Source organism: Peromyscus eremicus, chromosome 2 (genome assembly GCF_949786415.1).
Source record: "Peromyscus eremicus chromosome 2, PerEre_H2_v1, whole genome shotgun sequence".
In the NCBI taxonomy this organism is placed as follows: Eukaryota; Metazoa; Chordata; class Mammalia; order Rodentia; family Cricetidae; genus Peromyscus; species Peromyscus eremicus.
In genome coordinates, this window is record NC_081417.1 from 128,819,735 (window position 1) to 128,845,137 (window position 25,403).

The 25,403-nt window shown below is 42.4% G+C and overlaps 1 protein-coding gene across 2 annotated transcripts in view; it reads left to right on the forward strand.

Moving 5' to 3' along the window:
• Positions 1-12,206: 12,206 nt before the first annotated feature.
• The window catches only part of Pik3r3 (phosphoinositide-3-kinase regulatory subunit 3), an 80,805-nt gene continuing 67,608 nt past the window's right edge, over positions 12,207-25,403 (forward strand). Inside the window, exons 1-2 of one of the 2 annotated variants that reach the window (XM_059254758.1) lie at positions 12,207-12,423; positions 13,252-13,361. In XM_059254758.1, the coding sequence (XP_059110741.1) occupies positions 13,256-13,361 (106 nt within the window). In that variant the 5' untranslated portion in view covers positions 12,207-12,423; positions 13,252-13,255. Of the gene's footprint in view, positions 12,424-12,521; positions 13,020-13,251; positions 13,362-25,403 lie in introns of those variants that run through there. The other variant, XM_059254757.1, reaches the window with a different exon arrangement.

A 25,403-nucleotide genomic window follows, 5' to 3' on the forward strand; every position in this document is an offset into this window, starting at 1 on the left:
GGACTGGAGTTGACTATCGATATTAAGGTACCCAGGCTGAATCTGTAACTTGGCTACTGAGAATAGTGTCACAATAAACATGGGTGCCAACAGGAGAACTTTGGAGGGACAGTCATATTCAAACCATAGCAACTCAGGAAATAGATTATTTTTTGTATTCATCCCATCCTTTAACTATTCCATTCAGATTATTTCCTTCCTTCCTTCTTTCCTCCTTCCATATTCAGTATTGGGGATTGACCCAGGGCCGTATGCATGCTAGATCACACTTGTGGATCACTCTGTCATAGAACTATATCCCCAGCACTTTTTTTTTTTTTTTTTTGTGAAACAGGGTCTCACTATGATACATGGCTGGCCTGGAACTCTCTATGTAGACCAAGACGGTATTGACCTCCTAAAGATCTTGCCTCCCAGCCTTCTTTTTACTTTTAATTTTGAGACAGGGTCTCACTGACTCAGGTTTGCCTTGAATTCACTCTGTAGTCCAGGAAGTCCTTGAACTCGTGATCTCTCTGTGTCTGGGGATATAGGTTGCACCACCAGGCCCAGCCTTCTTTGGTTCCCTTAGGAGTGGTTTCCTTTGAAATTCAGTGTTAGGGTGGACAATACCCATAGTCAACTCCAGAGGCTGACTCTGTTACAGGTCCAAATCTTTAAAGAGTCTAATTTGGAGAGGGGGGTCCTATTTCCAAATATTTGTGAAAGGCACACTAATTAACTTGACCTGGGTGGGATCACTTATGACCAGGAGCAAAGCCCTATACAAGTTGAGGATGGAGATTCCATGCTGAAGTCATCAGAGGTATTAGAAGTCACCCACTACGATAGGACAATTGTCTCACCAGCCTAGGACAATGACCTTTACACACACTGTCAGGTTATAACCCACAAGCAAAGCTCTTTGGGCTACCTGATGTAGCCAGTAGGGTCCTTGAAATGAATGAATCATTCATATACACAAAAGAAAATAAATGAAAACACTCTCCAATAAAAAGTGTCCCCCCAAGGATATCGCTATGAAGAACTTGATTAGACCAAGTGCCCTTGAACTCACAGAGATCTGTTTGCTTCTGACTCCCCAGTACTGGGATTAAAGGTGTGCACTAGCATTCCCAGACCATGAAACCTTTTTAAAATAAACAAATGAATAAAATGGGAAAATATTAAAAGAAAATTAAATTATGGAGCTGAGTATGATGCTTTACCCGTACAGTCCCAGCACCTGGGAGACTGGCACAGGAAGATTACAGTAAGTTTGAGGCCAGTCTAGAATTCTAGGGCTGGCCAGCTTGGGCTCCAGAATAAGAGCTTGTCTCAAAACTTTAAAGGAGAACAAGGAGGAGAAGGAGAAGGAGGAGGAGGAGGAGGAGGAGGAGGAGGGAGGAGGAGGAGGGAGGAGGAGGAGGAGGCTTGGTATTTGTGGTATGACTTTCCTAGGATTGCAATAGTGTATTACCACAACTGGCTGGCTTAAAACAATAGAGATTTATTCTTTCATAACATTGGAGGGCAGAAGTCCAAAAGTTCAAAGTCATGATGTTGGCAGGATTAGCTCTTTCTGGAGACTCTGAGGGAGGTCCATGCCCTTCTAGATTCTGATAATTCTTAGTGTCCTCTGGCTTGTAGTTGTATTGCTCTAGTCTCTGCCATTGTCTTCAAACAGCCTTCCATTTACGGTTGTGTCTCAGAACTACCTTTCTTTCTTTCTTTCTTTCTTCCTTCCTTTCTTCCTTCCTTCCTTCCTTCCTTCCTTCCTTCCTTCCTTTCTTTTTTTGTTTTTTTTCTCTGCATAGCCCTGGCTGTCCTGAAACTCATTCTGTAGAGCAGGCTGGCCTCTTAACTCAGAGATCTGCCTGTCTCTGCCCCCGCCCAGTGCTGGGCTTAAAGGCATGTGCCACCACTGCCCGGCTCTTCATTTCTTATAAGGATATTTGTCATTGGATCTAGAACCCCCCTTAGATTAAAATAATCTCATCACAAGATCTTCAATTATACCCTTGAAGACTTCTTTTCCAAATAAGGTCATATTTAGAGCTTCCTGTGTTTAAGGATTAACAGATTCTCAGATAGAACTGGCTGAAGTGATATTAGGCTGTAATCATTTTCCCCAATATATTACTTGGTCAAAAAAAAAAAAAACCCAACAAAACAGAACAGAGAAGTCATAGTGGTCTGTTATTGAGTTAAACATTTCAGGGATGAAGCAATTCACGGGTGAGAAGGGTATTGCCTGGCTCTTACTTGCAGGGTCCTAGGAGAACACTGCAGAAGCAGCAACCACAAAGCCCAATATCAAGCTAGGATGCTGGGCTCAATTCCCCCATTGTCTTGGAAAAGAAGACACGATCCAAGGGATGAGTTTCAGTTGTGGTTGGGGAATAAAGCCCGCAGTCAGTTCCGCAAGAACAGAATCATGAGGTTAAGATTCAGCAGTCGGAGGTCAGCAAGAGGCTAGCAGAGTGAGCCTGGTAAGAGAGGGAAGATGGGGAGGACCAACAAAGGGCGCTATTTTGCCCTGGTTTTAGGGCCTCCGGGAAAATTAGTTAGTTTGAAAGCACAGGGGTCAGGGAAACTGTTATTGCTTGTTCATATAACTCTCCCTTAGGAGATGGTGGGCTTATCTTATTCAGGACAAACAGTATCTTACAGAGTGCTCAGCACAAGATTGGCTCACAGGACGGACGGGCTTAGCTGAAGTTGAAACTAAAGCTTGTCATTTTTGACCATTTCTGTCTTACTTTTTTTTTTTTTAAAGATTTTATTATTTATTTATTTATCTATCTATTTATTTATTTATTTATTTATTTATTTATTTATTTATTTATTTATTTATTTTGAGACAATCCTGTCTGTGCTGCCCCAGCAATTATCGGCATGACAGTTCACACCAGTAATCCCAGAACTCAGGAGGTGAAGGTAGGAGGGTGAGAGGTTAGCCCAGGCTAGTCTTGAACTTGTGGAGCAGCACAGACAGGTCAATTCCAGAGGCCAATATTTGTCTTTGAAAATTTGGACTCTTTTCCTCCAAAGTTATGAAAGGATAAATTTTTATTATTTGAAGACACCTTGTTGTGGTAGTACATATGGTACCCTGAGAAAGTGTGTGTGTGTGTGTGTGTGTGTGTGTGTGTGTGTGTGTGTGTGTGTGTTGAGACAGGAATTCTCTGTGTAGCCCTGGCTGTCCTGGAACTCCATCTGCCTCCCAAGTACTAGGATTGAAGGCATGCACCACCACTGCCTGGTTCAGCTTTTTCCTTTGAATTAAGGAGATCTCTGTGAGTGTATTATTTTTAAATCAAATGATCAAAGTTCTTTTTGTTGTTTGTTTTGTTTTTGGAGACAGGGTTTCTCTGTGTAGTCCTGGCTGTTCTGGAACTCAGTCTTTGGACCAGTTTGGCCTCAAACTCAAAGATCCACATGCCTCTGCCTCCCCAGTGAAGGGATTAAAATGTGTGCCACCACACCAGGCTAACCAAAATTTGTGTTCCATACTTGTACTTTTCTTACTCAGAGATTTTTTAAAATATTTTATTTATTTATTTAGACTTATTTATGCCAGGACTGTTACACAGAGAAACCCTGTCTCAAAAAAAAACAAAAAAAAGATTTATTTACTCAATTTTTATGTGTTTGAATGTTTTAACTGCGTGTATGTATGTTCACCATGTTACATCCCTGGTAAGAAGAGAGTTGGATACCCTATAACTACAATCAAAGATGGTTGTGAGTTATCGCGTGAGTGCTGGGAATCTGAAAGAGCAATAAGTGCCAGAAACCACTGAGCCATCTTTCCATTCCCTCAAATGATGATCTTTCAGCCCTGGAAGCTACCCTACTTCTTCAGATCTTCTGGATGATGCTTCTGTAGAGATCAATGTGGAGACTGCAAAAGGCCTTTTGTTTAAAGATATTTATTATATAAAACACTTGAGATTTTCTTGCTTGCCTGCAGAACAAACTGTTATCCCCACTTGTAAGCTTGGTTTGTCCAGTAAGAAAACTGGGCTGATTTTATCCTCAAGCAATTGAAACATATAAAATGGATCCTGAATTCGAGACCTGTGGCAGTATAGTGTAATTACATATATTCTGGAAAGGTGGCATAAACTACAAAGTGCTCAGAACTATGGACATAACGACTTCGGAAGTAAGCATGCTTTAAAGCCCTATATGGAGTTACATTTCAGAAATGAGCTGGGTTGAAAAACGAAACTAATTCCTTTTCTAGCTGCTGAGCTTTCCTGAATTTCCTACAAACTGCTTGGAATTTTTCAAACAACTCACAGCTGATAAAATAGAAGGTGGCGGAACTGAGTGTCTGTGGTGAAAACCCTGGAGGCAGCTGGCAGGAGAAGGTCACTGTGTGTCTCTCTTGGTTCCTGTAACCAAAGAACCACGTTCTTTTTCTCTTCTTCTTTTCTTCTTTTTTTCTTTTTGTCCTTTCAGATAAACCAGGAATCGGCTGAGAAGCTACCGAAAGAATGACTAGGGGAATCTGAACCCAGAGTGCTGGAGAACCTCCCTGGAGAATTTACTTGTAACGTTTGCTTATTCACTCACGGAACATTTGCTGACCACTCAGTGTGCCACACCCTCAGCTGGGCATGGATGACTCAAGGACGTGCTCTCCACCCACAAAAGAATTATTATTATTATTTTAATATTTTTGAGACAGGGTTTCTTTGTGTAGTGCTGACTGTCCTTGAACTCAGAGATCTGCCTGCCCCTGCCTCCTGAGTGCTGGGATTAAAGGTGTGTGCCACAACCGCTAGCTCTCTCTCCCCACCCCCACCTCCCATTCTTAAAAGATAAATTAAAGCTGGGTGTCATGGTGCACACTTTCAATCCCAGCACTTAGGAGGCAGAGGCAGGTAGATCTCTGTGAGTTCGAGGCCAGCCTGGTTTACAAAGTGACTTCCAAGACAGCCAGGGCTACACAGAGAAACCCTGTCTCGAAACCCCACCCTACACACACACACACACACACACACACACACACACACACACACACAGAAGAAAACAAAATATTTTGTGTTTTGCATGTTCTTCATGCATGTATGTCTGTGTACCATGTGCATGCCTGATGCTCACAGAAGCCAGAAGCGGGTATCAGATCCCCTGGAACTAGAGTTACAGTCAGTTGTGAGCCCCCTGTGGGTGCTGGGAATCAAACTAGGGCCTGTGGAAGAGTGGCCAATGGTCTTTTAACTGCTGAGCCATCTCTCAGACCCAGGGAATTTTTAAGAATGTTGGCAAGGTATGTCTAACAACACATGCTTTAACTTCACCCAAGACAGAGGGGCTGATGTGAACACAGTCTTAAAAACGACTGTAAGGAAAGGGGAGCTTGCCACTTTATACTGTAGTATGTTTATGGAGGATATTTTTTTACTGTTCTGAGAACTGCAAGTATTTCACTATAGCCAATTCTTATTTTATTTTTGAGAGAGTCTCATGTAGTCCTGGCTGACCCTGAACTCACCATGTAGCTGAGAATGTCCTGTACTCCGCCCTTGAGGAATTCATTGTTACAGTAGGCCTATTATTGATAATTAGGAGACAGGAAGAACTGTGTGAGAAGAGACGAGAGAGGTTGGTGGGAGCTAGAGCATCATAGGCCTGAATGCTAGGCTAAGAGAACAGTTTTCCAGAGGGCAAGAGAAACCTCCTGAGTTAGAGGAAAGACGTGTAGGTTTGTTTTTGGTTTTGCTTCCTCCTGCTGGAGATTGCACCCAGAGCCTGGCCTGTGTTAGGCAAGTCCTTTACCACGGGGCTACATCTCAGGGTTGATTTATTTATTTATTATTTAGTGTCATGACTCTAGCTGTGTGGTGTATGGACGAAAGAAGGCAAGATTAGGAAGAAGCTATGCAATTGGGATTCAAGTAATAGAGGGATTCTAGGACTGAGGACCCAGTCATTGGTAGGGCACTTGCCTAGTACGTAGGAAGCAAGCCCTGGGTTCAGTCCTCAGCACTACAAACAACCAGGAATAGTGTCACAAGCCTGTCATCTCAGCACTGAGGAAGTGAAGGATGAAAGGTCAGAAGTGCAAAGTCATCCTTGGAAGCCAACTGGGCTACATGAAACCCTACTCTGGGTAAACAAATAGAACAACAACAAAAAAAAAACCAAAGGATTCTGGCCAACTGCAATTTGAGTTAGCTTCTTCTTCTTCTTTTTTTTTTTTCAATTTTTATTTTTTAGTACATTGGGGTTTTACCTGCATGTATATCCGTGTGAGGGTGTCTGGTCCCCCAAACTGAAGTTACATGCAGTTGTAAGCTGCCATACGGGTGCTGGGAATTGAACCTGGTTCCCCTGGAAGAACAATCAGTACTCTTAACCGCTGAGCCATCTCTCCAGACCCTGGGTTAGCTTTTTCAGTGAAAACTTTTTTTTTTTTTTTTGTTTTGTTTTGTTTTTCGAGACAGGGTTTCTCTGTGTAGCTTTGCGCCTTTCCTGGAACTCACTTGGTAGCCCAGGCTGGCCTCGAACTCACAGAGATCCGCCTGGCTCTGCCTCCCGAGTGCTGGGATTAAAGGCGTGCGCCACCACCGCCCGGCTCAGTGAAAACTTTTAAAAGATATATATCTGGCTGTCCTGGAACTTGCTATGTTGACCAGACTAGGCTAAAAACTCAGAGATCTGTCTGTTTCTGCACTGTCCCCAAGTGCTGTGACTAAAGGCATGTACCACCACTTAAGATATACTTTTTAATTATTTATTTTATGTGTATGAGTGTTTTACCTGTATGTACATCTGTGCCCTGTGTGCATACCTGGTGCCTATGGAAGCCAGAAAAGGGCATTAGATCTCCTAGAACTGGAGGTAGAGACAGTTGTGGGCCACCATAGGGTGCTGGGAATTGAACCTTGGTCCTCTGCAAGAGTAACAGTGCTCTTTTTACTGCTGAGCCATCTCTCCAGCCCTTCAGTGAATCTTTTTCAGGCTTGAAGTTAATTGTATGTAATGGAGAAACAGAAATAAAGAGACTTCACGTTTAAACCAAGTATGTAAAAAGTTCAAGTATGTAAAAGTTCAATCCCTAATATTATGTCTACTGGGTAGCTTCTACTTGCCTGCTTATGTGTCTGTATCAGCAGTTCTCAGCCTGTGGGTCACAACTCCTTTGGGAGGTTGAATGATCCCTTCATGGGGGTCACATATCAGATATTTACATCATGATTCATAACAGTAGCAGAGTTAGTTATGAAGTAGCATCAAAAATAATTTTGTGGTTGGGGTCACCACACATGAGGAGCTGTATTAAAGAGTCCCAGCATTAGGTAGATGAAGGACCACTGCTCCAGACCACCACATCTTTGAGGCTCCCTCAGCATTGTCAATTTCACTTTCTATACCTGACATTATTTTATTCCTTTGTTGGCCCTCCTCTATGAGTCTGGAGAACTTGATGTTCGTGACTCTTTCCTATTCATTTTGTATCTCTAGGTAAAAACATTTGCTAGCTGAATAAAGAGGTGGAACTGTGATGTCACAGAAAGGGCAACGAACCTGGGGCTCGAGTGTCAGCTTTGTTACTAAGTGATTGCATGACTTTGAACAAGTTCCTTCACTGATCTGGGTCTCAATTTCCTCATCTGTAAAATGAGAATAAAAATACAACCCTCTTCCCCAGGGTTATGGAGATGAAATGAGGTAACAGAACTCACCAGCTGCTCTCCCTGTTTGTGCCCTGCCCTAGCAAAACAGCCTGGACTATTGTTCCTGTCATTTGGATCTCATTTGCTCTGTCTCCTGGTGAGAGCCAAGCTGAAATCTGTTGCCTTGTTGGAGGGGACATTTGTAGAAGCGGCATACATATCATCCAGGTGGCCTCTGTGTTGCTGGAAGGACAGAGACTAAAAGAGAGGAATATGTCAGGCTGGAGAGAGATGTACTTTTATATCCCTTAAAGCTGAAGGAGAACCCAAGGTGGGGAGAGTGTGGCAGAGCAGCTCTCCATCATGTGCTGATGGGTCTAAGCTCCCTAAGCCCAGGCCTTCATCACCATTTGGACAAATGCCTCTTCTATAAGGCCCCTCTCATTCATCTACCGTCATAATGTCAGTGCCTTAGGCTGACATGATTAACTCTTATCATGACTATCAAAGTGTTCAAAAAGGATGAGGGGAAGTAAAAAAAAATGGCAAATGCTATATAAAAGAGATGATATTCAGAATGATTTTAGGCATAGCTACCTCAAGAGATGTCTATCAATTCCTATATGAAATGTCTTTCTAGAAGATCTACTAACATTGCTCTTTTTGCAATATAAGGGAAACTTTCCCATCCAAAAGCACGTAGCTGAGGGAGGCCCTAGAAGCTGTAACTGATAGTTTTTAGTGTTTTCTTTGCTTTCCGTTTATTAAGTGAATTTATTTAGCTGTATGGACTGGGTCTCAGGAGATAAGTGGTCAAGGCAAGGTGCTGAGAAGGGGAAGAAAAGGAGACTGAGGCTAGTGGAATTCCTCCTCAAAGGCTAAAGTCAGTCCTGATGTTAAAGCTAATGACGTTTTCATTTTGCCAAGCTTAAAAAAAAAATATTTTGTGTTCAGATGGCACCTTTAATCATGAATAACTTTTGGCTGACTTCCAGGCAGATTCTTCTGGCACAGAGAACTCTGAGATCACACACTGTGTTCAGAGCAGAGAAGAAAATTTTCATCCACTTCTGAAATATAGAGGAGGGGAAATGGAGCATATTTGAACAGTTTCATAACAAAACCATACCAGGGTAAAAAAAAAAAAAAAAAAAAAAAGGAAGAGCATCCTAGCTATTTGGAGTTTAGAAAGGTACTATTCTAATTATTAAGTGGCATTTTTTCACTCTCAGAGTGTTACACAATAAATTAAGTAGCTTGCATAAATCCAATGGCAATCTTCTATTTCAAATATATAAATAAAAGCAGATAGATTTTGTGATTTATCTAAGGCTAACTGAAGAAAGGAGGGAGGCAAAAAAAAAAAAAAAAAAAAGCACCTCCCAAAGTAGCAGGTTGTGACCCAGGAGTTTGAGCTCTTAAAGCTGAATTTAATCCACACTCAGGCCAAATATAATCCTCCAGTATGGAAGTGGTCCAGGACACCAGAGCTAACATTTTTTACCTTTGCCAAAGAGCCAGAGGCAGTTAAATGACAAGCAATCAGAACATTGATTCTGTTTCCCAACTGAAAGAAAAGCCAGCATCATGTGATAGGCACTTCCCACCATGGTAGGACAGATTTAAGCATCTTAAAGGGAATGTTCTGTTTCTGGACATCCCCATAGCCTCTTGTACCACTCATTCCTTGGAAGTCTACTCAACAGTCTGTTTAAATTAGGGTTTTGGCTCATACAATTTTTGGTGGCAAGGTTGAATCATTGCTGTCTTAGTTAGGGCTACTATTGCTGTGATAAAACACCATGACCAAAAGCAACTTGGGGAGGAAAGGGGTTATTTCACTTCCAGTTCCATACACCAGCTAATAATCAAGAGCAGTGAGGGCAGGGACTCAGGCAGGGCAGGATCCTGGAAGCAAGGGCTGATGCAGAGGCCATGGAGGAGTGGAGCTTACTGGCTTGCTCTCCCTGGCTTGTCTCAGCCTGCTTCCTTATAGAACCCAGGACCATCTGCTCAGAGATGGCATCACCAACAATGGAATGGGCCCTTCCACATCAATCCACAAACTAAGGAAATGCCTTACAGGTTTGCCTACAGCCTGAGCTTATGAAGGCATTCCCCCCACCTCCCTTCTTTTGGGGGCAGTTTCTTAGACAATGTTTCTCTATATAATAGTTCTGGCTGTAGACCAGGCTGGCCTTGAGCTCACAAGGGATCCACCTGCCCCTGCCTTCCAAGTGCTAGGATTAAAGGTGTGCACCACCACCACTGTCAAAGGCATTTTCTTAATTGAGGTTACCTTCTCTTAGGTGACTTTAGCTGTTTTAAATTGACATAAAACTATCCAGCACACTTGCTTTATGCCATGTATCAACCTGGAGCATTTGACTTATACTGTGTTACTTTTTCACTCCATCCCCCTAAACCTTAGGTATGAGAAATACTCTGTATTTTAGAAACTGAAACCCCATCACAAACTGATGAAAAGTGGTCCAGGCAAAAGCTGCAGTAGAAACATAAAAGCCATTATCTTTTCCATACTTTTGTCTCTTCACTTTCATTTTGTTTGGGAATGGACATGGACACCTGTGAGCAAACGTACACCAACTTGCCCTTGAGGGATTGTTCTGCCTTTTGAGTTATCAAATGTGAATACTTTTGGCATTCAGATATGGTAAAGTAGAGACTGCTGGGAAGTCAGCCACAAATTAGAGTTGATCTTCCAACATCTTCTACCTGAAGGAGCAGTTCAGGAGATTAAAATTAATGAGCCCTGCTCCAGAGCTGCTCTAGCTTTTGAAACACATTTCAACTCAAGAGACAGAAGAAAGCATCTCGAGGATTCTGAAAGAATTCTCGTGTGCTTTTGAAATTTGTTTCCTTTAAAGCTTAACCCTGTCTGTATTTTCAGATTCTTTATCTCTTTACTTTGTATCTAGTCTGTACACATTTTGATTTTGATTGTTTCTGGGGCCTGTCTCAGCTCAGGACTTCTTTTTGTTGTTGTTGTTTTATTTTTTTCAAGACAAGAGTGTCTCTGTGTATCCCTGGCTGCCCTGAAACTCTCTGTAGACCCGGCTGGCCTTGAACTCAGAGATCCTCTTGCCCCTGCCTCCTGAGTGCTGGGACTAAAGACGGGAATCACCAATGCTGGCCTAACTCAAAACACTTTTAAGAAAAGCAGAACCGGGGCCGGGGGTGGGGGTGGGTGGGGGTGGGGTGGCGCACACCTTTAATGCCTGCACTCAGGAGGCAGAGGCAGGAGGATCTTTGTGAGTTCGAGGCCAGCTTGGTCTACCGAGCGAGGGCCAGGAAAGGCGCAAAGCTACACAGAGAAACCCTGTCTCGAAAAACCAAAATAAATAAATAAAATAAAGAAAAAAGAAAAGCAAAGCAGAACCACCTCAGGAGTATGGAAAGTGGCGACTGCGGAGGCTAATCAATACACAGAGCTACTGGGGTAGGCTTTGCTAGGGCTTAAATCAGCTTGTCAACTCAAACACAATGGGCTTTGTTACTCCAGTGTGAAGAGGAAACAGCAGTTTTTGGCCTCCTCGGACTGTATTGTAGAGCAGGATGGCAATTCCAGGCACAGGTTAGCTATTCAGCGGTCCCCGGCAAGTTAATTAGCTGTTTCTGCAATGCATGGAAATGTTCAGCATTTTTATACTGAAGCTGGTCTCCGAGCTTTAAGTTTGGAGGGAGGGGACTACGTGTGCGGAAAAGGGTCTGTCAGGGAAACAAATAGTGGCTTTTTGGCGAGAGAACCCCACACCTATGATTTACCTCAGAAATCACACTCACTATACTTCCAGAAATTTTTTTTTTTTTTTTTAATGAGTACTAGAACTGGAGGGCTTGCTGAGATGCCTCACTATTTACTTGAGCGTTGAGTTATTCTGGGTTCAAAAGTCCTACAGTGGGAAGCAGAGTAGCGGCAAAAATGACTCCCCAAGAAATGCCCGAGGTTCAGATACCCGTAGGGAGTTGCGGGGGGGGTCATGGGCACCTTGTCTGGATAGGAACAGTCGTGCAAGTGGGTATGGCGACCTTTGCTGTACCCGACGATTTAACCCAGGGGTAGGAGAGGGCGAACGCAGCAAGGTGAAGAGGTGTGTGGGGAGGAACTCTGCCCTGCGACTTCCAATGGAGCCGAAGAGCGTGCGCCCAGCCAAGTGACAGCACGCCCCGCTGCCACCGCTCCCCTCCCCCGCGGCCAGTCTCCAGGCAGAAGAGTCTAGCGCCAGCCCGTCCTCCCCCTCGTCACTAGTCCGGGCGGCCCGAGTCACAGCGGGAGCCCCGCCAGTCTCCGGGCAGCTTGAGCCCCCGAGCGCTCGCCCAGCCTGTCAGTAACCGCCGTTTGCGCCTTCTTTCTTTCTCCACAACCCCTCCTCTTCCTCCTCTTTTCTTTTCCCCTTCTGCCTTTGTCCCGCTTGGTAACTGAGGTCCGACCAATCGCCGCCTTACCGGCCGGCGCCGGCTCTCTTCTGATTGGCCCGCGCGGGGCGCGCAGCCGTCTCCGCTCCTCAGCTGGAGCAGGGCAGACAAAAGACGCAGGCTCGGGCTCCGGCAACCGGGCTCAGCCAATCAGCGTCAGCCCCCGTCTCCTGGCTGAGCTCGCGTGCGCCCGGCTCTGACTCCTGGCGAGCGGCCAGCGCCCGGGCTGGACCATTCGGAGTGAGGCTGGGGGTAGAGACAGAGGTTGACCAAAGAGTAGAGTCTGACCCGGGCACGGGGAGAGTTAAAAATCGGAGTGGAGGGCTAGAGGAGGGAGTCTTCCTCAGGCGCTTGACGATCTTCGCACGTCAAGATGGTACGGCGTGGAAAGGCCCGTCGTGCTGTCGGCTGTTCCCCCTGCCCCGCGCGGTTGGGTGGCGCCCCAGCGGGGGTGGGGAGGGAGGGCGGGGGAGGAGGTCCCCTCCGCGCAGTTAAAATGAAACTCTAGTGGTTGGCTCCCCGGCAGAGCGTGAGGGGAGCCGGCGCTGGCGGGGATACCTCTCCTCCCCGCGCACAGCCGAGCTGACTGACTGGACTGTCCAACGGGTCGCCATCCCGAAGCTGCGGCAGCTTGGGTTCCCAGGCTGACGCGAACAGAGCCCGAGCCCCAGTCCCAGAGGGAATCGCTCTCTGCAGACCAGTGGGACCCCGAAACTTGAACGCAACCCCCCCCCTTTCCAGCCTTTGTCACTCCCCCAGCTTTCTCCCAACGCGTTCTTTTTTCTTTTTTTTTTTTTCCTCCTCTCCCATTCTCTCTCCTCCGAAGGACACAAAAGTGGCTTCCGCTGAAAGATTAGGAGGCGGTGGGGAGCTTTTCCCTTCGGAGAGCGATTGTGTAGGAAGGATTTTTCGGGAAGCGGCTTTTTAACACCACTGCTCTCTGCTTTCCGAGCCTCTCTGTAAGCCTCTGAGGTAAAACCCCGTAGCTTTGAAAGTTCGGGGCATTTTGTTGGGTGCTGTAGGAGGAGAGAGGGGGAGGATCTTGTCCTCATCCCAGTAGTTGGCTGGACTTGTACTGGCCGTTGGAAACCCCGAAGTACATTTCCGTTTGGAACTTTAGCAAATATATATATTTAGATTTTGAAATACCAGATAAAAGATATATATGCTTTCTATATATTTCCTGACGACCTGCCCCTGACAGCGCGATGTACAATACGGTGTGGAGTATGGACCGCGATGACGCAGACTGGAGGGAGGTGATGATGCCCTATTCGACAGAACTGATATTTTATATTGAAATGGATCCTCCAGGTATTTGGGAGCAAACTTTTAATTTTTTTTGAATGGGTCTGATTTGTTCTTAACAAAACCCCGGTGATGTTTTCAGGCCAGAAGTATTCTTGGGTGCGCCAGGTTCGGGATGAGGGGCAGATTGCAGTTAAAGCTGCAGTAAAACTGCTCTGGCTTATACCTTTAAAGTTTGCAGTTAGGACCCTGATCCCATTGTCCGGAGAAGGTGGGGGTGGGGGGACTGGAGTGGGGGAGGGAGGAAAGATCAGTTTTTGGCTTTGCCTTTGCATGTCATTCAGGTTTTTGACGGGCCTCCACTTTTTTTTTTTTTTTAAATAATTCAAGATTTCTACCTGCAAGGGATGTTTTATAATCCCTTCATGAAGACAGTCTTTCCCTTTGTGAGAATTCCTTAAAGCTTATACTTTAATGCAGTTGTCTGATTTGGTTCGTTGTATTTTACCTTGGTTAACTTCAGAAACTGAGTTGCCTTTGTGATTCTTCATTTTAAGACTCCGTGTTTCTCTCATAGAAGCCAAATGCCGGTTAGTGATTTTCAGGGATTGGGCGGTCTTATTCATTCATGGCCTTAGTCTGAGGTTCTTTCCTTCTGTGCATATAGTCTCTAGGTTTGCATGCAGTATTTTATTACTCGTTAAGTAATTTATAGTGATTTAACTTAGTTTGGGTGTCAGAATTGATATAATTTTGACTCTTAAAAATAAAGACCCTTTCTCTTTCCTCTGAATGGGATATACACAGAGATGGGGCAGGTTTCTGTACCTGTACATGGGAAATGTATATATAATATATTTTTATTTGAGAGCTTTTTCTGAGGCCATTAGAGATATTTTGTGTCCCTGATAGGGAAGAGGAAAGAAAGGGAAATGGAAAAGTTTTTTTTGTTCTGTAAAGTACGCCTCATTTTAGGTTATTATAGCTGTCAGATATTCAAACCTTCCTTGCAGTTACCGACAGTGCTTTATGTAATGATTTTGAATAAGCAGAGGGCCTTTGTGATTCCTTGTGTTAATTGAGGATGAATTCGTTGTCTTTTTTAAATGGGTTATAGTTAAACCTACAGAATAACGTGTTTGTCATTAGGGAACCTTGCTTATTATAAGACTGTGTATTTTTGGAAACGTTTGAAAAGAATGAAGTCCATGCAAGTATAATGAAGTATAAATGTCTCGTAGAAGGTATGTAGTAATTATTTCTAGTGTCCTTGTGAATGGAGAAGTATCTTCTTTAAAAATTAGTGATAGTGTTAAATGATGCCTTAAAAACTAATACTAATATTGAATAACCCTTTTTTGAAAACTCTTAATTATCACTAAGAATTTTTCTCCTTTTCTTTGTTTTAGAACTGTCTTGGTTTACTTTTGTAAATGTGGTTGTAATCCACACGCAGCTTTTCAGTGTTCTGTAAAGTTTGTAAGATTTGCCATCCATCTATTGTGTGTTTTCTCCTTTGTTTCCCCCAGTGGTAAAGCGTTGCTTCTGTTAGATACATTTGTCATTCATGTGTTCAGAAATCTAGTATACCCCAGGTATCTCTCCTGTAAAGGGTAAACGATGCTATGTATCTGTATTTATAAGAATTATCTATGCACATTGCCTTAGGGTCCTACTGGATCATACAGTATCTTGCCTTCCATACATACAAAGGGGATTTGTTGGGTGGGGGAGTTGAGTAGAGAGGAGGGTAGAAAATGAAGAAGGCACTAATGATTGAAAAATTTTAACCTTAGAGGAAAATATTGGTCAAGTGGAATATATTTTATTTATTTATTTATTTATTTATTTATTTATTTATTTATTTATTTTTGAGATTGACTCTCACAATATAGCTCAGGCTAGCCCGTAACTCTGTGTGGCTGGGCTCTCAAACTTGGCATTCCTTCTGTCTCATCCTCTGAGGTGCTGAGATTACAGGCATGTGCCACAATGTTTGGCCCAGAAATTATTTTTCAGAAAACTGACCATTATAATTATGCAAAGATGTGGGCTTTAATATGGTTGTATAGAAAATTCTGACCCAAACTTTATTTTTCATCGAAATAAACTTTTGAGTTTAAAATATTTATTCTTGAATAAAATTCTGTATACTAAATATTCAGAACACTGAAAATATGTTTATATTGTTATCTTTTGTTTTGCATCCTTACTAAAGAATATGGTGTTTCCAATATTTAAAAAAGAAACTGCTTTTGAATATGCTGAAACATTGACTATAAAATTAATTTTCGGCTGGGCAGTGGTGGCACATGCCTTTAATCCCAGCAGGGGCAGGTGGATCTCTGTGAGTTCAAGGCCAGCCTGGACTACAGAGTGAGTTTCAGGAAAGGCACAAGGCTACACAGAGAAACACTGTCTCAACCCCCTCCCCCCCAAAAATTAATTTTTGTTCTTTCTTTTTTAAATTTTTGAGGCACTAGATGGCTAGCATGGAACTAACAGAAATCTACCTGCCTCTGCCTCCTGAGTACTGGATTAAAGGCCATCACACCTGGCCTAAAGAGGGAAAAAAATGTGTGTGTGTGTGTGTGTGTGTGTGTATAAACTTTTTTTTTAAGTGGGAAAAAATGTGTGTGTGTGTATAAACTTTTTTTTTGCATGTGCATTACATTTTTTCTTTATTTAAATTTTTTGTGTGTGCCAGATCATATTTTATTTAAATTATCAGAAACCATCTGGGCAGTGGTGGCACATGCCTATAATCCCACCCAGCACTTGTGAGACAGGGGCAGGCAGGCAGGATCTCTGAGTTCAAGGCCAGCCTGGTCTACAGAGTGAGTTCCAGGACAGCCAGGAGGCTACACAGAGAAACCCTATCACAAAAACAAAACAAAACAAAACAAAACAAAAACAAAAAACAAAAACCCAGTTAAATAAGACTTTTTTTTAAATAAACTAATATACAGTGATATTTACTTTTTTTCTTTTAGAGTTCTATGTGTGTTTTGACCATATTCAATCCCCTACCAACTCCTCTCAGTTCCAACCCCAAATTCCTACCCATATAACTTCATATCCTTTAATGGAAATAATGCTAACTTTAAGTTAGGGTTTAGAATATTTTAAACTGTGAGTAAATTATCAATGAGATGATTGGCAGAATGTTTGTATCTGTCTTTTTCCTAACCTGCCACCCTAAGAAAAGTTCTTCCTTCTTTCTAGAACTGGGTGAAAGCTTACTGTTTTCCCATTTCTGTTCTGTCCAGTCTATAGTTTTTGTTTGTGGGTTATGTCTGTGTACCACATGCACATCTGGTGCCCTCCGAGGCCAGAAAAGGACATTGGATTCCCTCGAACTGAAGATACAGTTACGAGCCATGATGTGGGTGCTAGGAATTTAATCCTTGGTCCTCTGGAAGAGCAAAAAGGCTCTTCACTACATTTTGTGTGTGTGTGTGTGTTTGTTTGTTTTTGTTCTTTTTTTTGTTTTGTTTTGTTTTTGACTTTTTGGAGACAGGGTTTCTCTGTGTAGCTTTGAACCTTTCCTGGATCTAGCTCTGTAGACCAGGCTGGCCTTGAACTCACAAAGATCCGCCTGCCTCTGCCTCCTGAGTGCTGGGATTAAAGTGTGCACCACCACCGCCCAGCTCTTCACTACATTTTTATTGTTAAACTATCATGTGATGGTTTACCTACAATGGTACAATGATAAATGTTGTGATTTTTTTAAAAAAAATCTTCTGTTGGCGCAGGCCTTTAATCCCAGTATTCAGGAGGCAGAGGCAGGCGGATCTCTGAATTCCAAACCAAACCTAGTCTACAGAGTGAGTTGTAAGACAGCCTGGGCTACACAGAGAGAGCTAGTCTAGAAAAAAACAAACAAAAATCTTTCAAATTGTTTCTTTCGCCAATTTAAAAATAAAAGCCCCAGATTGCTTACCCTTGCATGTAAATCCTACTATTTTTGCTTCCTAATTTTCTAGTCCATTTTTTCTTCTGGAGCCCATCGTAGCGTCTATAGATTTTTCTTTCTTTTCTTTTTTCTTTTCTTTTCTTTTTTTTTTTTGCTGTGACTTGAATGTGTGATTTTGTCCTCCTGTCACCTAATGGTCACTTGTCAAAAGTTTATATATGTTTCAAACTCACATCAGATGCTTTTTTTTTTTTTTTTTTTTGGTTTTTCGAGACAGGGTTCCTCTGTGTAGCTTTGCGCCTTTCCTGGAACTCACTTGGTAGCCCAGGCTGGCCTCGAACCCACAGAGATCCGCCTGCCTCTGCCTCCCAAGTGCTGGGATTAAAGGCGTGCGCCACCACTGCCCGGCCAGATGCTTTTTTTAAATTCCCATAATATATATTCCCTAGTGCCCTTTGTTAGAAGATGTCCTTCCTTTTCCATTTCTTTTAGAGTACTTCTTAGATGGAATTTCTTTATCATGTTTAGAGTGGCTGCTGCATTTATTTATGTATATTTTGCCCTATGGAATTATCTTCCTACTTGGTTGGAAGCTTCTTAGCTTGTTTAGGGTCTTGGAAGTAGAAGACAATTTAATCAATGTATGTTGAACTAATAGATAACTAAGGAGCACTATTTGTTTCTAGATTTAGGTGCTTTTTGCTTAAAGTTCTTGGCAACTTCATTCCTTGGCTATTGCAATATCCTAACTTTTGAGTTAGTTTATTTCTTAGGGCTCTTAATTGGAATATTATCAATATTTTTATGTTGATTTTAGTCTGAACTATAAATGTAAAGGTTTGTACCTATTATCGCCTTAAAAACTCTTCCAGCTGGGTGGTGGTGGCAGTGGAGCACACCTTTAGTCCCAGCACTTGAGAGTCAGGCAGATCTCTGTGAGGTCGACGCCAGCCGGGTCTACAGAGAGAGTTCCAGGACAGCCAGAGCTACACAGAGAAACCTTGTCTCGAAAAACCAAAGAATTGAATCTAAATAGGAGCTTAATATCTTTTTGAAAAAATTAATTATATTGATTGATTGATGTGTATGTGTGGGTGTACCTGTGGCAGCTAGAGGACAGTTTACATGAGTTGGTTCTTTTTTTCACCATGTGACTCCTAGAGATCAAACTCAGGTTGTCAGGCTTGGCAGCAAGCATCTTTACTCACTGAGACATCTTTGTGGCCTGGATTTGATATTTTAATGTTCTTGTATTTTCTGGCAGCTGTAGAGATACTATTTACATGAGATGTAAAACTACCTTCGAAATGTTAAGATTAGGGTTAGAAATACAGTTCAGAGTGCTTCTCTGTTATATAGGATACCCTGGGTTTGATCCCCAACATAAGGTAAACTGGGTGTGGTGATGTAGATCTGTAATTCCAGGTAGAGGTAGAAGATGAAGTTGTCAGGAAGATCACAGCTACACAGTGAGTTTTGACTAGCCTGGAATAAGAGATCTGTCTCAAAAAAAGAGAACAAATAATATTAAGAGGTTTTTTTGTTTGTTTGTTTGTTTGAGACAGGGTTTCTCTGTGTAGCTTTGGTGCCTGTTCTGGATCTCACTCTGTAGACCAGGCTGGCCTTGAACTCATAGAGATCCGCCTGCCTCTGCCTCCCAAGTGCTGGGATTAAAGTGTGCGCCACCACCGCCCAGCAATATTAAGAGTTAGGGTTGTGGGCTAGGCTGGCAAGATGGCTCAGCAGGAAGAAGTTCTTCCTGACAGTGTCCAGCCTCATAGCCTAAGTTTGATTCCTAGGATCCACATGGTAGGAGAAAACTTCCATAAGTTGTCTCTGATTTCTACCTGTGCGCTGTGGCACATGTGCCCCCCACATACACATGTGCGGGCACATGCACTAAGTAAATAAATGTAAAAAAGAAAAGAATAATTAAGCTGGATGTGGTGGTGCATACTATTATCCCCAGCATTTGGGAGGTAGAAGGAGGAGGATCTCTGTGTTCAAGGCCAGTATGAGCTACACTAGAAGTTCCAGGACAGTCAGGGGTACATAATAAGACCCTATCTCGTAATGCTTGGGGGGGCACTCACCAACCTAAGACCGAGCGCCTGTGTGGCCTGGGCAGGCGTCTCTATGACGGGTAAAGTGACCTGCTGATGTCCCACGCAACCTAAGTCAGAAGCTCATTTTTTAGTAAAAGGGGGACCTGTAGGGCCCTGGCCCCCGTTTTGGGTAACTGTTGCCTTGCTTGCTGACCTTGACCTTGATATCCTCCCTGTGCTAATTCCCTGCCGGGTTTCAACCTCCTGAATGCTTAAGGGAAGTTCCTTGTCTGTGTATCCTGCATAATGGGCAACATTGGTTGCGAACTTCTGCCCTCTGGGGTTCTCCCATTGTGCTGTAAGCCTGTATTTAAGACCTCCTCCCTCCTTCAATAAATGGCATTCGGCATTAAACAAACAAACAAAACAAAACAAAAATCTCAGGAACTGAGAGGCATGCTATCAGGCCTGCATGCACTCTCTCCAGCAACAAGCATCAATCTCCCAATTTGATGACAGGCTAAATACAACTTCCAGACATAATTAAAAGACATATCAATAATCCTGCTTAAAAAAAAAAAGACTCTGTCTCAAAAGCAAAACAGAGAGAGAGAGAGAGAGAGAGAGAGAGTTTTAAAATAGTGGCACACACAGAATAAGCAAACAAAATATGGCCAGTAAGTATCTTGCTTACTCCTGAAGTGCATATGTGTATTGGGGTTACTAGCCAAGCAGTTGCTGACTAGGCTCTCAGAGAGCCTCATCTTTGATATACGAGCTATTGTAGGATTGAACTATACACGATTGATCCTAGAGTCATAGGATCAACGTTTATAGATAGAGCTCAGATGAAGCCTGAGATTGGTGGCGTATTATATCTTATATTCTCAGCACTCAGAAGGCTAAGGCAGGAGGATCTAGAGTTCAAGGCTATTTTGGGTTACTTATCTTGGGTTACTTGTTCTTCTTGGGAGGAATAAGAAGAAAAGGCATGGTCCATAAACTCAACACTTGAATTTTGACATTAATTTTAAAAAAACTATCTGCACCACGCTCATACCCAATACCCAAAGAGGCCAGAAAAGTGCATTAGATCTTTTGGAACCCAGGAATTAGACAGTTGTGAACCATCATGTGGATGCTGGGAATTGAATTCAGGTCTTCTGCAAGAGCAGCCATTGCTCTTAACTGCCAAGGCATCTATCTCTCCAGCCCCAAACATTGTTATTATTTTGACTATAGAAAAATGTAATGAATGACTCCTTTTTTTGGATTAAATGACAGAGCCCTTAAGACTCTAGACCTTTTTGGTTCTCACCAAGATAATTTTTGAAATTATATCTAGAGTAGCAGTATTTCCTTAATAGATAATTAGATTTTTTTTACATTTATATATTTATATGTGTGTGTTTGTGTGTATACACGAACGAACGTGTAGGGATCCGTGGTGCTCATGTGGTGGGCAGAGGCCTCAATCCTAGGAGTTTGGTTCTCTCCTTTTTTTTTTTTTTTTTTGGTTTTTTGAGAGAGGGTTTCTCTGTGTAGCTTTGCGCCTTTTCCTGGATCTTGCTCTGTAGACCAGGCTGGCCTCGAACTCACAAAGATCCACCTGCCTCTGCCTCCCGAGTGCTGGGATTAAAGGCGTGCACCACCACCGCCCGGCCCGGTTCTCTCCTTTTACCGTGTGGGTCCCAGGGATCAAACCCCGGTTGTCAAGCTTAGTGGACTCTGCCTTATCCACTGGGCCATCTCACTGACCTGAAAATTAATATTTTTAATTATTAGTCAAAATACAAATATAGTAATGTCTAGAAAAATAGTTCGTGCTGGAGCTACGGCTCAGGCAGAACACTTGCTGAGTATGTGCAAAGCTCTTTGTTTGATTTCCCAATTCCTGCTTCCCAAAGTTCTCAGTTTCTTTTGTCTCAGTATTCTAGTTCTTAAAAAGTGTTGAGAACATCAAAGAACTTCTGTTTAAGTGGATCATGCTTTTGTTGTTTAAGAGTCTGTGTAGCACAGGCTAGACTTGACTCACTATGTATGCCAGACTGTCTTTAATTCATGGTAATCTTACTGCCTCTTGCCTCCTTAGTGCTGGGATTAGAGGAGTATACCAATATGGTTTTAAGCTTTGTGCCTTTCCTGGAACTCACTTTGTAGACCAGGCTGGCCTCGAACTCACAGAGATCCGCCTGGCTCTGCCTCCGAGTGCTGGGATTAAAGGCGTGCGCCACCACCGCCCGGCTTAAGCCAGTGGTTCTCAATCTGTGGGTCATGACCCCTTTGGGGGTTGCAAATCAGATATCCTGCTACATTATATGTACATTATGTACATTATGATTCGTAACAGTAGCAAAATTACAGTTATAAAGTAGCAATGAAATAATTTTGTAGTTTGGGAGTCACCACAACATGAGAAACTATATTAGGGTCACAGTATTAGGAAGGTTGAGAACCACTGCTTTAAATGAGTTATATTTACTGGTTTTGGAATAAAAATTCAAAAAAATAAAATACTTAATTCAAGCCAAGTGTGGTGGCACATACCTGGAATCTCAGTACTTTGGTGGTGGAGACAGGAAAATCAGAAACTTGAGGATATCCTCTGCTACAAAAGGAGTTGGACAGCAGCCTGGGCTACATGAGACCCTATCTCTAAAATAGAAAAAGAAAAACATGAATTCATTTAAAAATAAAAGAGCATGACATACTAATATTTTAAAATGAAAAACAGAAACTAAAATTTGCGAGTTGATGCACTCCTTTAATCCCAGTGCTTGGGCTACAGAGGCAGATGGATCTCTGTGAGTTCGAGGCCAGCCTGGGCTACAGAGTGAGTTCCAGAAAAGACTCCAAAGCTACACAGAGAAACCCTGTCTCGAAAAAAAAAAAAAAAAGACAAAAAAACCCCACCCCAAAACAACTAAAATTTGTAACAACTAAAATTTGTTTCTAAAAACAAAACAAAAATTAGTGAGAAAAATGTTATTCTATGTTTTTGCATGCTTTTAACATGTAGCTTTATAGCCAGATATTCACATGATTGCTCTTGCTCTTGGTCCATTGAGATACCATTTATCATAGCCTATGGAAAATTCTACAGATATGAGAGAATGGGAATAAAGAAGACAGCCAGGCAGAGGAGGCTCATGCCTTTAATTCCAGCATTCAGGAGGCAGAGGCAAGCAGATCTCTGAGGAAACCAGTCTGGTCTACAAAGTGAGTTTCAGGATAGCCAGGGCTACACAGAGAAATCCTGTCTTGAAAAAACAAAACAAACAAAAGTTATATTATTTGTTTGGGTGTGTGTCTGTGTCACAGTGTATGTGTAAGAGGACAATTTGTGGGAGAGGATTTTCTCCTACCATGTGGGTCCCAGGAACTGTTCTCAGGTCCTCAAACTTACTTCAGCTTTAACTGGCGTCTTTTTGTTTGTGGCTGTGCTTTTTTTGAGACAGGTTTTCATGATGTAGACAGGGCTGGCCTTGAATTTACATCCATCCTTTTGCCTGACTCCTGAATGCTGAGATTATAGGCATGAGCTCCCATGCCCGGCTTTTTTTGTTTGTTTGTTTATTTGTTTGAGAGAAAGCCTCATGTATGCCATAATGGTTTTAAATTTGATACTACCCTGAGAATGACCCTTGATTTTCTTTGCTTCACTTGTTGAGTGCTAGGATTATAGGTGAGCCCAGGTTATGTGGTGTTTAGGATTAAATGTAGGGTTTTGTTATGCAAAGCAAGCATTCTGCTAACTGAGCTACATACATCTCCAGAACAAACTCCCTCCCCTACTTTTTGGTTTGTTGTTTTTTAAGAGATTTATTGTTTTTATTAATGTGTTTGTGTGTGCATGCACATTCTCATGTGTCTGCATAGCTTGTATGTAACACGTGTTTACAGGAAGTCAGAGGGCAACTGCTCCCTTGGAGCTGGAGTCAGGAGACGCTGTGAACCAACTGGCAGGAGCAGTTAAGTGCCTTAACTGCCTAGCCATCTTTACAGCTCTGGTTTGTTTGCTTTCAAGACAAGGTCTCATAGCAGTCCACCTGGCTTTATTTTATTTCATTTTGTTTTTTTTTTTGAGACATGATTTCATTATGTAGCCTTGGCTTGCTTTGAACTCCCTGTATAGACAAGGCTGGCCTTGTACTCACAAAGATCTGCCTGCATCTACCTCCACAGTGCTGGGGCTAGAGGCTTGTGCCACCACACCTGGGTCCAAGCTGTCTTTGAACAGGTGATTCTCTTGTCTCCACCTCCTAGATTCTGGGATTACAAGTGTAATGAATCTCACTCAAGTCAGTATCATTTTAAAAAATGATATTGTAGTGTGGAATAAATGGTGCAAAAGGTGTACCAATTTTTAATATTTTATGAAAATGACTAGTCATTGTTTTCATTTCATATATTATAGTTTATCCAACTATGTTTCATTAGAAGTATGATAACTCTTCCATTTGATGCTTTCTAAACTTCTCATCACTGTTTTGATACTAAATAGTTTTACATTTTTTCTTAGAATGTAAAAATGCTGGGCTATCTTTATGGTTTTTGTATTTAACAAGATAGGTAGAAAAAGAACTACAGGGTTGGGGATATGACTTAGTTGTCAGAGTGCTTGACTAGTGTTCAAGTCCTAGATTCTATGTCTAGCACTGTGTAAGTTGGGAATGCCTCCAGCACTTAGAGGTAGAGGCTGGAGGACTGATCAGAAATACTGAATTGGAGGCCAGCCTGGGATATATGTGACTCTTACAAAAATTTAATAAATCAGTAAAAAAATAAAGGAATTACAGATATGTTTATGACATGACATAATTTTTTGTTTTAAAAGACAGCCTGAGTAGAAAGAATACAAGCATTAGAAAAAGATGATATGAACTCTGAAACTAGCATGGCTTCTTTTGTGTGTATGTCAATTCATGAATGTGTATGTATGTGTGTAGGTGCATGCACACACGTGTGCATGTGGAGGCCAGAAGTAGACACTGAGTGTCTTCCTTCATATCCTTTGAGACAGAGTCTCTCACTGTACCAGGCACTCACTGATTGGCTATATTGGCTGGCCAGTGAACTCTGAGGATCCACCTGTCTCTATACACTCTGCCCTAGAGTTATAGATGTACAGGATAACACCTTTTTATGTGGGTTCTGGCAATGAGAACTCAGGTCCTCAGGCTTGCGGGCCAAGCACTTTACCAACTGAGCTATTCCCTCAGCCCCATATTATTGTAGACTCAGTACCTGTTTTATGCTTTCTTTGTACTTTTTCTTTTATCCAAATAGCTATTCTTTAAAGCATATACTTTGTTTCACTTTACGCAGGATACCAAGGCTTAAATAGGTTTAAAAACAAGGCTCAGCCGGGCAGTGGTGGCCCACGCCTTTAATCCCAGCACTTGGGAGGCAGAGCCAGGCGGATCTCTGTGAGTTCGAGGCCAGCCTGGACTACCAAGTGAGTCCCAGGAAAGGCGCAAAGCTACACAGGGAAACCCTGTCTCGAAAAACCAAAAAAAACCAAAAAAAAAAAAACAAAACCAAAAAAACCCAAAACAAAACAAGGCTCACAGCAAGTAAAAAAGTGGGTGTGTCTACCTGACTCTAAAATCCAAACTTTTAACCAGTACCTCATACTGGGTTGCTGTGTTTTTTATTTATTATTTTCTCTTCTCTGTAAATTTATCCTGAATTCTACATCTAGGCTAATCCCACTAAAATGTTATTTTCACTGTGTTGTTATTTTACTAACAAAAACTGATAGTTTCTTCCTCTTAAACTTGTTATGTTTGGTCTTTAATAACACAGCACCAGTTTACACTTTTACCACTAATCCTGTCTGCTCCCTTCTAGCCTGATAGCCTGGATATTTTTTTATTCCTATCCCAAAGCTTTTGCTTGTATTGCTTTTTTTGTAGTGCATTCTGTATACCATCACACCATATCTTTAGATCGTGATCCTGTGCTAGACAGCTACCCTTTTTAAAACTCTCCAGTTTAGGGGTTGGGGATTTAGCTCAGTGGTAGAGCGCTTGTCTAGCAAGCGTAAGGCCCTGGGTTCGGTACTCAGCTCTGAAAAAAAAAAAAGACAAAAAAAAACCCCCAACTCTCCAGTTTGGGGGCCTGGAGAGATGTCTCAGCGGTTAA